Source organism: Neolamprologus brichardi, chromosome 7 (genome assembly GCF_056152115.1).
Source record: "Neolamprologus brichardi isolate AB-2024 chromosome 7, ASM5615211v1, whole genome shotgun sequence".
Lineage (NCBI taxonomy): Eukaryota > Metazoa > Chordata > Actinopteri > Cichliformes > Cichlidae > Neolamprologus > Neolamprologus brichardi.
The window spans coordinates 56,620,321-56,636,116 of NC_142110.1; the positions used below are offsets into that span (position 1 = coordinate 56,620,321).

The 15,796-nt window shown below is 39.2% G+C and overlaps 1 protein-coding gene across 3 annotated transcripts in view; it reads left to right on the forward strand.

Moving 5' to 3' along the window:
- ttc28 (tetratricopeptide repeat domain 28) overlaps positions 1 to 15,796 on the forward strand; it is a 149,660-nt gene that overhangs the window by 65,114 nt on the left and 68,750 nt on the right. For all 3 annotated transcript variants that reach the window (XM_087843926.1, XM_035913857.2, XM_087843927.1), the window contains exons 3-5: positions 7,342 to 7,489; positions 11,765 to 12,037; positions 12,115 to 12,245. In XM_087843926.1, coding sequence (XP_087700052.1) covers positions 7,342 to 7,489; positions 11,765 to 12,037; positions 12,115 to 12,245 — 552 coding nt within the window. The remainder of the gene's footprint in view (positions 1 to 7,341; positions 7,490 to 11,764; positions 12,038 to 12,114; positions 12,246 to 15,796) is intronic.

Below are 15,796 nucleotides of genomic sequence, written 5' to 3' on the forward strand. Positions count from 1 at the left end.
TATCACATCGTATTTATTTTAAACAGTAACGACGAAATGAATCAAAAAACAAGAAACCACTGAAAAACAATCTGCTCTAAATATTAAATATAAAAAAACCTGAATAATCTAGTTCTCTGGTGCAAACGACATTTCAACCAGCCAACTTTTTCTTTTGTATTTGTGGCTTTTGTGGTAGTGCAGTTTTTATTTGATGCAGTACAGTACAGCACTAGGTTTAGGTAAACAGTAATTGTAATTTTAAAGGCGTCTGTTAACAGGTCTTTACTGACTTGCTGTTATTTTAGTCAATGACAAATTCAGTAAAAAACTGGGGATCTCTCTTTGTGTTCACAGATATAATATATGACAGCCATATCAAATTCATTTGTTTTTCAACAGGCTACCTTTTAAACATTTAAAGTACGATATAAAGTAATTTTGTTACCGTAAAATAGTTCCTAACAAATTTGTCCATTTTTATTCATCTACCATGATACAGTCAAATTTAGGTGCATATGGTCACTTCTGGATTCACTATAACATTGAGGCTTCAAAATGCAGAATTTAAATCCAGCGAGTGATGTTATGGTGGCTATGTTCATCTTTTTATAAAGTCTATGGGAGGAACACAGGGATTCATTTAGGACCACTTTTCTGGTCACTGGTCAAAGTTCAGTCCTGAGTGTCTTTTAGCACTTTTGGTTGTCCCCATCTACTCTCTTAAGAAATATCTTTTTAGCTACTAAATACCCCACTGTGTTCACTGATTCTGTCTGTGTATAGAATTTTCTTCTTTTTTTTCTATGACAGCAGCAAGATTGAACCACACAGTAAATCAATGGAACAAACAGTTTATCGCTATGCTGAAAATCTCTAAAAACTCACAGAAAGGTAGGGGACCTGTAGATTCACTTAAATCTTTGTTGGTTATCATTTGGTATTATAAAAATATTTAAATTAATAACAATGATTGAGTTCTACGTAAGTATGAACAAAGAAAACATGTCAGCTCACCTGTCAGCTGATGTTAAAGGGCCCGTCTAAGTGCTCAACTGGGAATCAGTGTGAAATACCTGCAAACCAGACATAACCGCAGCAGCTTGGGAAGAGACTCTGTAATCTGACAGGACTTTTCAGAGATGTTCCAGAACACCGCTGAGAGAAAGAATGAATAAACGATACCAAGAGTGTGTTTCTGTGTTCACGAGGTGGTGGTGTTGTGTGTGTGTCTCTGTAAGGCTGTCTGCACCCCCTGCATGTGCTTAGTGGGCAGCGTAGCCAGACTGAGCTAATAGGCAGGATGTGTGTGAGCAGGAGACTGGAGGTGGTGGTGGAGGCAGACTCTTCCTGCTGTCATTTTCTGTCTGGATCTGGCATGTTTACGCCACTGATAGGGGTAGAACGTTCTTACACACACACCTATATAGATTTCACCTCTCTCCCTCACTCTCTCACTCCCATACGCACACATGCTACTCAACCTTACCCATTATGCTGCTTGTCTGCTCATGCAGAGATAATGATCATCACTGTGATTATAACTTTCCTCCTCTGATATAATTATCCTTTTTGACTGGATTTTCCTCCTAGAAGGTCCAGAATAGAACATGAATGCCTAAATGAGAAACACTGCATCCTCCATACACTAGCCAGATCAGCATGAAGGCAACGGTTTTGAGGGGCAGTGCTAAGTAGAGGTAGGCAGACAGGTGGGGTGTCCATATGTCACCCCAGCACTACATCCCAGTCTAGCTCCTCTTCTATCCTCTCCAGCCTGCATGAGGGTCAGAGGGCAGGTTGCTATATCTCTATCACCAGCACGGACACTTGGCATCATTGCTGGTAGTAGATACTACTTTACAATAGATACAATTATCAAATGGAAATTTAATTTTTTCCCAGTCTAGTGCATGACCCAGACACACACAGTTTATTAAGATAAGATAAGATAAGATAAGATACCTTTATTAGTCCCACAAGGGGAAATTTCATGTTAAGGCTGCCGACCTATTGCAGGCAATGGCGGCACCATCTTTCCCTCCGACCATACATACATTACACAAAAACATGACATGGGGAAGACAGGTCAGAGAGGTATAACAATGGAAAAGCACCACATGAGGAAAGATAAGGAGAAAAAAATAACTCCCCCCAGACTGAGCTCCAATAGGGAGATCAGTTTTAGAACAGAAAGAAAAACACCTCTGCACATAGCACATGAAAAAACAATTAATACACCAAAGAAACACATGACAAGCAACAGGGTTGGGTAAAGGGCGAGAGACAGCCAATGTAGACAGTACATCCGGGCCTGCAGCCAATGCGCTGGTCTCCTTGATCCACCGTCAGCATCGGAAGGGAATAAGTGTCGAAGGCGTTTGGAGGGGGAGGGGGTATGAGTGTACATCTGCATGTGTATATATATGTCTGTGTGTGTGTGTATGTCCAGAGTTCAGCTGAGACAGTGTCCTTAGCCCTGCCAGGCTAAGTAAACAGTCTTCCAGCCAACCCGGGTGGCCTTGCATAGAATGGGAAGAACAGTCTAAGCACAGTCCGTATCAGGGTGTTGTTGTTCAGCTCCAGCCTTGAGACCGCAGCTGGCGCTGAAGGGGTATCCGCATGAAGTGATGGTGGTTTTTACTTTAGTGCGAACAACTCATGGGAATTTCAAAGTTGTTCTAACAGTCCGACACTGGTCTCTCAATCTCCCGTTGGAGAGCCGTGAGCTTACGTTCCGTGATGTTGTCATTCTTGTGCTCAAAGAGCCGATTCTGAGAACTCACGACCGCAGTGAGCTTCTCCAAGATGTGATCCAGTTATGACTGACAACCAAGAGAACCAGAAAATTTGTTAATTTAATCAACAGATGTTGATTGCCTGGTGTTATGGTTTAAGTTGTGGTTGTCATCAGTAATGACTTAGAGCTGTTGGAATTAATCCTGCCTCTTTAAAGTATTTATTCAGTATTTATATACCCATCATTTGACAATCATTTTGGAGTACATTTATGATATTCCTAATGAAAGAGTTCTTATAATTTCTAAATGTATTTTTAAAATATACACTACCAGTCAAAGGTTTGGACACACCTTCTCATTTAATGGTTTGTCTTTATAGTAGATACATACTGAAGACATCAAATATATGATACAAGATATGTGGAATTATGTAGCAAAGAAAAAATGATAAATAACTCTAGATATGTCTTATATTTTAGATTCCTGAAAATACCTACACTTTAACATGCTTTGTTGACAGCGTTGCAAACCCTTGGTCTTCTGTCAGGGAGCATCATGATGTAGTCACCTGAAATTGTTTTCACTTCACAGGTGTGCCTTGTCAGAGTTTATTTGTGGAATTTCTTGCTTTCTTAATATCTATATTTCATTATTTCATCAGTTGTGTTGTGCAGAATTCAGGTTGGTACACAGCTCACAGCCCTGACAACTGTTAGCTGATTGGTTCTCACCATAATATAAATTCTAAATAAAGAGAAACAACAGTCCATCATTACTTTCAGAACTGAAGGTCACTCAATTCGGAAAATTGCTAACACCAAGGGCAGTCACAAAAACCATCTACTGTACGACTAAAACTGGCTCACATGAGGACCGCCCCAGGAAAGGAAGACCAACAGTCAAGTCTGCTACTGAGGATAAATTCATCTGAGTCACCAGCCTCAGAAATTGCAAGTTGACATCTCAGATTAGAGCCCAGATAAATGCCACACAGAGTTCCAGTAGCAGACAAATCTCTACATCAACTGTTCTGAGGAATCAGCCGAAAATCAGCCTTTATTGTCAATTAGCTGCTAAGAAACCACTACTAAGGAAAAGCAACAAGCAGAAGAGATTTGTTTGGGCCAAGAGACATAAGGAATGAAAGACCAGTGGAAATCTGTGCTCTGGTCTGATGAGTCCAAATTTGAGTTCCCCCTGCCATGTCTTTGTGCAACACAGAAAAGGTGAATGGATGGTCTCTACATGTATGGTTCCCACTGTGAAGCATGGAGGAGGAGGTGTGGGGGTGCTTTGCTGGTGACACTGTTGGGGATTTATTCAAAACTGAAGGCATACTCAACCAGCATGGCTGCCACAGCATGCAGCGACATGCCATCCCATCCAGTTTGCATTTAGTTGGACCATCATTTATTTTTCAGCAGGACGATGACCTCCAGAGTGTATAAGGGCTATTTGACCAAAAAGGAGAGTGATTGAGGGCTGCACCAGATGGCCTGGCCTCCATAGTCACGTGACCTAAACCCAGTTCTGATGGTCTGGGATGAGATGGACTGCAGAGTGAAGGCAAAAGGGCCAACAAGTGCTCAGCATCGATGAGAACACCTTGAAGACTGTTGGAAAACTGTCAAAGCGGACGGAACGAATTCAGGTGCAGACTAAAGCTTCACTGAGGAAGAGTTCAACAGTTTATTTATAAAAAGCAATGTGCAGAATATATATATATATATATATATATATATATATATATATACACAAGGTGAAGGGGCAAAAATCTACCCATCCAGGGATGGGTAGATGGGGAAGGCGATTAACTGCATGGTGCAGTATATTTACAGGCGCAGGGAAAGGGGGCACAGGGCTCCAGGGGGGAAAGTGGGGAATCCACACAGTCTCTGTTCTCCTCTTCTTGCTCACACACTCACTCCTCTTCTGCCACTCACACTGACAGTTCTCCACGCTCTATGCCACAAACAGACACTCCAAACTGGTTAAGGGATAGGTCCAGGAAATCTATGTACAAAGAGAGATCAGGTTAGGAACACTAGTGGACGGAGACTTGAGAACAAACTCTAGGATTTTGCCGGCAATATGAACTCAGATAGCTCAACGATCCACAACATTAAAACCTTAAACCAGGTTCTTAAAACTCACTTTAATTGGACATCTTAAGTATTTCATATTTTATAGCAATTTAACTTTTGAGAATATTATAATATTAGCCTGCTGTGACTGACTGAGGCATTTTCATAATGTGTTAAGGCATATGGCCTCAGCTGTAATTACCAACCATTTAAATCACTTTCGTGTTAATCATCAGTGAAATGACACCGTGGCCTGTTCACATTCTGCACTGAGACTTGACCTCAGACTCCATTTGTTTCAATGAAGCTGTCTGAAGATGAGGATGGGACAAAGACAGCATGGCTGTAGAAAGTGGCAGGCGGGACAGCAGCTAGCATGTAATCTAATTGATCTCCTCTTTGTCTTAATTCACTCACTGTCATGAGAGCTTGTGCTTAAATGGGGGGAGGGAGGGTTGGATGATAAATGAGAAGTAAAAAGAAGAGGAATGAAGGCGAAGAGAGAAGGGGTAAGACAATTAGGTTACAGTAAGGTCAGCAGTGAGAGAAGAAGATGATATGTTTGTGTTGCACGTGCCGTCTCTTGAGTTGTCTTCATGAATCTGACGTCATGATGCATTGTCTCTAATCCAGCTGTGAAATGCACAAGGGGTCCTAATGAAATGCATGTTGCTGTGTGTTATATGGAAAGAGTGTGTAACCAATGTGTAAATGCCACATCGGTGCTCGACCTTTTCATTATTTAAGGTTATGTGAAAATCACTGAGCACTTCTGGGCTGTCGCTGATCTTAAAAGGTTAATTTTAATCCAAAGGTTGTTTTTACTGCTGTTGGAGTCAAATTGTTAAATGTTGCAATTATTGTACTCAAATTTGTAAGGCTTGGTTCAAACTATATGGTCAAAGACATTCCTTTGTTTCTGACTCCCTCCCCAGCCTGTTGGTGGAGGAGGCTATAGTGTTTTATAGGGGCACATCCTATGTGAGGGTTCTGTTTTCTTGTTTAGTAAACTTCCTGCCATTATGACCCTATTGTGGGCAGGAGGTCACACAAACGCACCCCCAGACACAAACACACTCTTTCACATGCACATCCATACACATGCACACGCACATGCATACACACCTAGTGCCTAACACCATAGGGGGATTTTACAATGAGTGTTTGTGAAACTGTGTGTCACAGAAATAAAAGGCTGCTGTGGGGTGATTGTTCTTCGAAGTGGTCTTACACCGAGGGCAGAAGGGCTGCTCTGAGATCCTTCCCTTGCTAGCATGCGAAAAACTGGTTGAGCTGTTGCTTCTTTATCGGGAATAAGTCTCTAAACCAGCGGGGCCTGTGGAAGCGCAGACCCAACAACTACAGCTAATGTACCTGAATTTTTCAGACACTGAATAATGATGTCTTGCTGTGTTTGATGACCAAATATCAAAGCAAATTAAAAAAATCTATAAATAGAACAGGTTTCATTTGGGAACATTTAGGATACCCCACATTAAAAACAAAGAATAATTGATGCATGGCTAACACATATGTGCAAATAAATCAAACAGTACAGTAGTGTGTGGACTATCAAGTAGATTAGACTAAAGTAAAAATGTTTTAGAGAAGAGCACAGTTTTCTGTGTGCTTTTAAACAATTCAAATGCAGCTGCTGGAACCATAGAACAAAAACAGCTGTGCCAAACTCTGTTAACTATCAAGTGTAACTGTTCTCCTTATTCAGAATGGGTTCTGTAAATGTTTAAACTATTGGATCTGTTTCAGAGCCTTCTTACAGTCATGTAAAAATCTAAAATGGAAAGACTTCTGGCTTGCTGAACAGGAGGCTATTCCCTAACAGTGGAGCTAACAGTACAGTCGAATCCCAAGTGTTAAGGACATAAATGAAGAAACAAAACTTGTAATATTTATAATGTCTTTGTTCAACAGTCAGACTTCAAAGCAACAATCCAAATTTAGAGATAAATATGATAAATAAGGATATTACATTTTTTAAACTTAACTTTTCATGGTGTGAACAAAGAACCAAACAGACCATTTAAAGTGAAAGTTCTGTTATGTAGTGTTAATATGGTGAATGTTTGTATTAAACATGGTCTAATGTTAGTGTATTGATCCCCAGCTCCTCCACTCCATGTGTCACCATATTTTTGGATACACCAGAGTGCGAGTGTGTGTGTGAATGTTAGATAAGAAGCACTTAGGCATAGAAGAAGAAAAAAGAGCGCAGTATGAATGCGTGTCTCCTTTGATGAATAAGACTAATATATAGACTGTAATATAAAGTGCTGAAAGTGAATAGTAAGGTGCTATATAAGTACCTGTCCATTTACCATTTTGCTAAATTAATCCCCGCTATGCCCTTTTATGTATACGTGTAGCTTTATTGCTATTTTGCATAAAACTGCAGTTATATATTTTTGCAGTACTTCAACAAACCTCAGAAGAGGAATAAACAAGTGTTTCAAAATGTCAAAAAATACAAAATGTAAAAAATTAAAAAAAAAAATTATAATTGTGTTTTTTCTTTTCAGGCTTACTTTCGTCAGGGTGTTGCCCTACAGTACCTGGGTCGTCATGCCGATGCCCTGGCAGCGTTCGCTTCCGGCCTCGCCCAAGACCCCAAGAGTCTCCAGCTGCTTGTTGGTATGGTGGAGGCTGCCATGAAGTCGCCTCTAAGAGGTGGGCATGTCTAACACCGGACTTCATTCCGCCTTTCTCTCACTGTGCCAACACATCTGAAACAACATGACTCACATTTACAAGGGGAGAGACAAACAAAAGAACATTATAAGCAGAAAACTACAATTTTGTGCTGGAAAACTTGTGGGCAAGGAAAGTTAGATGTATGCACTAGGGAAACTGCCAAGTTATTACTTTTCTTTTATTCTTTTATTCAGTAGCCCTCCTCCGGGACTAGGATGTGAAAAAAATAAAAAGATCCCTCTGATGATTCAGGCCGCACAAAGAAAGGGATGCATGTTTGATACGAGAGAAGAGAGATACATCGAGAAAAGAGAGATTCAGAAATTCATAAAACAAGCATCTTAGATAGAACGGAAAGAGAAACGTGGAGATAAAAGGTAGTCATCGCCAGCATCCACTTGTGGAAGTAAAGGAATGACTCTCATCCATTCCTGCTTCAGATGAATCTTCTTGACAATGAGGTGACAGGTGTCACATCTACTGCCCATTATAAAGACTGTTGTTGTCTGGTGTCTCCCACAGTCATATTTATTTACATTCAGGTACAGCGAGTGAGTGGATGTGTTATACACAAGGACTCTCCGAAGCAAGTTACAGTATTAATGCTGTCAACATAACATTATTGAAGCCATCTAAGTTAAGGAAGGTAAAAAATGAATACGTATATATGACATGGTAGGATTTTTCTGAGACATAGGCAGGATTCACATGCTGTTTCAGCTCTTGACTGTGGGTGTGCCTTATATTTAGGCTGGAGCCCAACACAACCTAACAGATTAAAGGAGTAAGGATTAGCCAATCTAGCTGCCTTTTATAAATTTGCTTATACAACAACAGCATAACAGGGTGATGATTCTCTGAAGTGACCAACAACTAGATACAAGTTATGTTTACATGTCATAACATAATTTGATTGACAGGCAGCAGCACTGGTGTATATGAATAAACATGATTTGATTGTTGAAGCTGAACTTTCCTTCAGTTCTTGAACCCTCAAGAAATATAGCTTTATTAGGCATAATCTTTGTAACACAAAGAATTACATAATTGTTACTGTAAAGTGATTATTGAATTTAGTACAATAATGCACTATGAAAAAATGTAATGTGATTACAGTGATTGTAAGGTAGAGTACTCCTAAATTGTGTCAGAAAGAGCATCTGGTATAAAATCTGTGCCAAAGCAGGAAAACCAACCATCTGTCCAAATATCCATCCATTATCCTTACTGTTTGGAAGCTGTAGCCCCAGCTGACTTAGCCAACATGTTTTTGGACTATGGCAAAAAACATGCAAAGTCTACACAGACAGACCCCAGGCAACTTTTTCTCTGTATCTACTGTACAATATAAAGCGCCTTGAGGCGACTTTTGTTGTTATTTGGTGCTATATGAATAAAATTGAGTTGAAAATTGAGTTGAATTGAACTAGGACCTTCTTCCTGTGAACAAGCATTGCTACCCACTGTACCGCTGTGTCGGCCCACAAAAGATTTGGACCTGTCCAGTTGTAGTTGCACTATAGACCTCCACATGTCCAGCATGCATACAAATAAACAACAGTGTCGTGTTTAAACAGACTTGTAGCAGGCAAAATACAGTAACACAGAATGTCATAAATAGGAAACTTGGTGGCTTTATCACTCGATAGCTTTATATGGACCAAACTGCAATTAAAAAAGGCTATAGGGGAGAATTTTTTTTTTTTAATTGAAGCCAGTAAAATAGAAAAAGAATTCTCTGCCATAAAGGGATGCATCATATTTACTATTAAACCCCAAACTGTAGATACATGCTTTTCACTGAGCAAGATGGTTATGAAAAAATGTAATCTGATACACAACTAGAGCTGTGGGATAAATGAGCACATTAGCCTCTGAGAAATGTAGTAGAGCAGAATTATAATGTATATGTACTTTGTTACATTCCATCTCTATTGGTGTTGAATTTTGTGGGTTTTTGATTAAGTCAAAGGTACACTTCAATGCCGAGATTACATTTTAGACAGATCGTAAACTGCAGCTTCATTAAATGGAGACAGCACATTGCCAGCGGCTGAAGCGGGCCACAGAGGTGGAATGCTGATTTTAAGGCCAAATACTAATTTCTAGAAGTAATAACTGACATTTGAAAGATTTCAGTGGGTGTACACACTTCTGAAGCACAGAAAACTCATTATGTGTTCTGATTAATTCCTGATTATGTTCTCTTCCAGATTTAGGAAGTTCACAAATATCCTTAAATTAAAGAGCTATGGACACTGAAGGGTCTAGGTTAGTTTTATCATTATGTTTATTCACATGAATTTGCTTCTCGCAGGGTTCATGATGAAATATTTACAAGGTAGATTCTCATGTGTCATTGATCTAACCACCCCACAGTTCACAGTGTACTTTTATGTGTAGGTCTCAACAGCACACAAAGATGAAGGAAAAGTACAAACAATCAAGAATGGTTTGCAGGCTAGAATTTGCACTGGATTATGTTGTTTTGCCCTTCAGCTGTATCTGAATTAGAGCTGGGCATTTGCATGTGTTCTTGCACCAGCCAACCTCCCTTCATCTTATTTCCCTTTGAGGTCCAAATTGTGTATCCAGTGGGGTTGAGCACAAGGCTATTGATAATGGACTTTATCATGTTTCAAATTAGAAATTTACAACAGAAAACAAAAGACATTGTTTCAAAGTTTAAGCAGTAGCACTGCCAGAAGAATGGAGTAGATGGAAAACAAAAAATGCACATTTTGAAAATGATGACAGTATGTTTGAATCAGTGGCAGCAGCAAACAGTATATCATAACTGAGTCCAGCCTGGACTACAGCAAAGCTCTCCCGCAGGTCTGTTGCACTGCAGGAGGTTGTTCTCCCACCCAAGGGCAGCACCCTTCAAAACTTGATCTCTTATAATCTTCAAAGCAAGCCTCCAAGTAAAATTGAGTTGCAATGCTTGAGTAAGCAGTAGGCAGGGCAACATGTTGGACCGAATGTCAGTATAGTGTGTAGTACACACACACTAAGGAGCTGCATTGTTATCAGCATGAAAGAGTAGGAGGCTCCTCTGCAAATGAAAACGGCTACAGTTCATCTCAAATACTACAAAATATGACTTGTGTGCCTTTTGACACAAGAGAACCGTTTTATTTTGTTTTGTTTTGTTTTGTTTTGTTTTGAATTTTTTGGGGGGGTTGGGAGGGGGTATTGAACTTGGAATAGATGTATTTGTTTTTGTAAAAATATTTCAGTTCGGCAGCAGCAATTTCAATTACATACTTTGTTATGGGTGAATGTGGATTTTTTTTTCCTCCTAGATGTTCCACAAGCAATCATTTTTTTTGTTGTTGTTGTTTTTTAATCCAATTTAGGGATTGTTTAATTGCATAGAACCCCAAAGAGTTGCGATCAACTTGAATAACAATAGCTTTACTTCATGTCTGCTCTGTGTGTCTGCTTCATTATGATATTCACATAGTGAAGGAGACACACGCGCGCCCGCTTGCACACAGAGTTGACCACAAAGCTGAGATGTGCTGCAATCTTTCCAAAACATGGAACATGGAACTTAAGTCCTTTATGTCTTTAAATAGAAAACTGTTGTTTGAGGCTACATACATTTAGCTTAAATTATATGAAAATGTCATCTGTGAAGCAGAATTTTGTAGATGTAGTTGTTATCAGATAGCAGATGCATATTTTTGTGTTTGCTCTGAGACTATAACATAGTAGCAAAAGGATATAAGATTCTGTGCTGTTTAACTTCAGACTTTTCTGAAGTTACACAGCACTTACAGAGCAATATAGACTTTAAAGTGTGCTTACATAAGCTTAAAATGGGTCATGCCAGACCTAATGAGGCTTTACCAGCATTGCTTCTAAGTGTGGGTGCATTTTATCGCTTATTAATGTAAGTCTCTACTTGTAAGAGTAAGTGTGATATTACTTCTTAAAAAGTGCATAGTGTTGCTTTGAAAGTGTACACGAGCACAAACACAGAAGTTCCAGGGCTTCTGCTTTTATTTTACTTTCTCTGTGGAAAAAGAGCCAGAGCAGGTGTAGTGTTCTTTCTGTATCAGCAGGATGCTACAGTCCCACAGCCGAATGCCACAGGGTCAAGGAAGTTTTCAGGCCACACACTCAGTATCTTGTCCAATGGCGCTTAAGAATGGTCATATTAATGTTTGTAACACATAAAATGATAAATAATTGAATTTTCTTAAATCACCTGTGTGTTTTTGTCTATCTGTCACATCTTCACAGACACACTTGAGCCCACCTACCAGCAGCTGCAGAAGATGAAGCTAGACAAGAGTCCATTTGTGGTTGTCTCCGTCATCGGCCAGGAGCTACTGACACATGGTTTCCATGGAGCCTCAGCTGTAGTTCTGGAGGCGGGACTGAAGATTGGCACGTGCTCACTAAAGCTGCGTGGATCTGTCTACTCTGCCCTTAGTTCTGCATACTGGTCTTTAGGTAATATAGAGAAGAGTATGGCCTACATGCAACAGGACCTGGAGGTGACCAAGACTCTAGGTATGGAAAACTTGAAAGTAGTAGTTTATGGTGTGTGGGAAAACGGCTACAGTGTAGGTAAAATTCGTCTTCCACAGGTGACCAGTCAGGGGAATGTCGAGCTCATGGGAACCTCGGCTCTGCCCTTTTCTCCAAAAGCAATTACAGAGAAGCACTGGCCAATCACAGAAACCAGTTAGTACTGGCCATGAAGCTCAAGGACAGAGAAGTAAGTTTGCATGCATGTATTCATAAGACACATTAGACCTACATCCACATCATCTTGGTTTAAATGTGTTTTGCTTCTGAAGGAAGCAGGTTAGAAAGAACTGTTCAATTGCTGTGTAGCAAAGTGGATATTAACATGGTTCTTGACACTACATTAACAACAGGTTATTTGTCTAAAGAGCTTCATTCTTAAGGAGAACATTTAGTATGCTGCTCATTGGAAAAAAAAGACATTGATGAAAGTAATTATTTTTTAAAGTGAGAAAAGAATATAAGATGTATATTGACATCTAATACTATTTGATGACCTTGTCTCTAAATGAAACAACCAGCTGGTGTAAATCTTTTTTTAAAGACAGGTGATAAATTAAGAAAAACAAATAAAAAGCTGAAATGTCATACGACAGAACCTGTGGATATGTACTTTTGCTCCCCTAAAGTGCTCCTCATATGTACCATTTACCTGTATTCAACAAAAACATGATTTGACAACGCAATTCAGACCAAAAGCAGATTATAAGCAGAAATCAGCCAAACGTCTGGTACCAAAAAGACGTATCCCTTGTCTACAGAATGACTGTTCACATTCATATAGGGAGTTTAGTTTCACAGTCTATTGTTCAGCTCTAGGTAAAACTCTAATGATGACAATAAAAAGAAATTTTCCTACTATCCATTTTCTACCGCTTTTCTGGTTTTGGATCTCGGAGGCAGCAGTATAGGCATAAAGTCTCAAACTTCATTCATGTCAACCACCTCTTCCAACCAATGACTCAGTCATTGCTTCCAATTCATCCAGGGAGACACTGGATGTGTCACGGCACTGAGTCTGCAACCCAGTATTTAGTTTTAGACTCTGGAATTATATTTTTTGATTATTGTTGTTGCTGGTTTTGGTTATCTTTATTTCTTATGTTCTTAGTGACTGTAGTCCTTCCTCCCTTAGTATCTATCTCAGCCTGTGTTTAATCTCTGTTCCCATGTCTACTCTGTGCTGTGTCCCACGTTTCATGTCTAGTCTCCCTTGTTTCTGTGTTCTCTATGTGTCCCCAGTCACTGTGTTAAGCTTGCATTTCGGTTCGTGTGTTTCCTGTTTTATAATGATAGTTCCTTGTCCTGTGTTCAGTGTAGTCAGTTTTGCTTCCTCCCCATCTCGTTACGTCAGATTAGTCCCAGTGTTGTGTTTCCTTTCTGTTTCCCATTCCCTCATTACTCCCTGTGTTTTCCTCTGCCCATTGTCGCGTCATACCCTCTCTGTGCTGTTTGTTTCCTTCATGCTCCTGGTCTCCGTGTTTGTTTTCTCGTCAGCTCCTACTTTTTCAGTTTCTTTGTTTTCTAGTTTCTGGTCTCCTGAGTTCCTAGTTTCCTAGCTCCCAGTTATTATGTTTTGTTTCTAAGTTTTCCTAGTGAATAAAGCTGCCACTTTAAGTTACCTTTTCGTGTTCGAGTCCTGCACCTGGGTCCCACATCCTGCCTGCCACAGCACCGCCATGACAGGATGAGCCTGAGCCTGGTTTTGCCTAAGGTTTTAAGGTTTCTTCCTGTTAAAAGGGAGTTTTTCCTTCCTGGTGTCACCAAGTGCTTGCTCATACGGGTCATTTGATATCTGTATTATTGTAGGGCTTTACCTTACAGTATAAAGCACCTCAAGGCAACTGTTGTTGTGATTTGGTACTGTCACCAACCTAAAATCAAATATTTAATAAAGAAAAGGCATGCAGATAATTATCTCTGTTCAACTTTCTCCCTGACATAAGCGATTCTGTCTAATCAATTAATTTGTCACAGTGATGACGCATCTGTGCAGTGACTGCATGTTATGTAATGCAATGATTTGTTGATTTGTTCTTTGGGAGCTTAACTTAAAATATTTTAAATATATTTCATATTTTAGAGTGATGGCTGATCAAGTATATAATGTACAATAATAGCAACTTTAATTATATATATTCATTTTGCGAGAAATTACATTGTCATAAAAATGTATTGAAACCAAAGAACAAACTTCAAATTTGCTCATATACATTCACTTGTTTTGACCTTTCTCTTATCTTCTGTAACTTTCACTTTTCCTGGAAAGCAGTTTTTCATTATGCCAGTCCAAAGCTAAACACCTCACATTTCTCCTGAAACACTTTGGACAGTTGTGAAAACCGTAGTTAATTAAATTGTTTTTACAGATTAAATTTCGGACCACATTACGTCTAAAAGCACAAAGTAAAGCTGTCAGGTTGTTGGTGTGTGTTTCCCTACGTTTAACTTTCATATGTTTGTGAGAGTGTGTACATACAAATGTGTATATGTGTGCTGGTGAGTGTGCAACATGGAGTCATGGCAGATGTATTTATGGCTCACTGGATTTCATATGTAGTTGAATATTATGAGTTGTGCTTGTGGCTCATTTTAAGGAATATTTTATTGGTGTTTTAATATTGTGGGATAAATCTAAACAACCATACTGATCACTGGTTTCTTTACACTGTATAGAAGACAGTTCTGGTAGCAACTAGATTAATAAATATTTGAGCTTTTGTCTGATTTGATTTACATTTCTGTCATTATGCTGTTTTTCCTTTCACTGTTTTCTTCCAGTTTATTCATATCTTTTTTTTCTTTTGTGTACTCAGGAAGATTTTTAGAAAATAATATAATTTGTTAACGTCATGGTCTGTAGGTTTTGTTAGGCCAATGAGGACTTCTACTTATTGTTATTTGTTGACTTTTTAGTTTGCTTTTCACTCTTATTCTTCAGCTCTCATTTTGATTACTATTTGGAAGAGTTTCATTATAGCTTTCTTTCAGTGATTATTCTAGCATTCTAAGTTCTGGGTTTTCTGGTAATTATGGGTTAAGCAGTCTTGTAGTTTGATATTTGATGTTTTAGATGGATGTACCCTCCACTGCAGTCCTCTATGTTGTGTGTTAAACTGCATACACACTGAAAGTGATGTGTGGACCAGCAACTGTGGGGAGTGTAACTGCTGGTGAAGGAAGTACAGTTACTTACAGGTGAGCAACTGAATAAGATGCTAACAAATTTAAACTAAGGCCACAGCAATATGCTAATGACCAAAGCTATCAGAAGTAGATTTTTGGGTCTGTGTGAGGGGAGCCTTATTCATTTGATCCTACATTGTCACCATGATTGCCAAACCTCCAAAATGGCAAACAACTTTATGTAACGTGGTTACATGGTCACATGTCTGCATGCTCAATAGACAATATCTCTCACTAATTTGTGTTTTAATTAAAATTTACATGACATTAAAGGTACTCTCTGTGTGTTTTTGCAATTTGACACAACTCCTCAGAAATATGGAATTACACTATCTTTAATGTGTAAAAGTCAACAGGATATTCTACTGCAAAGTTTTATTATATCTGAGTTTCGACCTCTCGAATGGTCTCTGAAGTTCTGCCTTGCAGTTGAACACACACTTGAACACGCACATGCAGTCACTTAATAGCGTGTGATTGCATCCTATATTTATCTGATGTGATTGGTCTCTAGGTAAATCTAAAGAGCCTGATTGAACCCCTGTCAGTAAAACA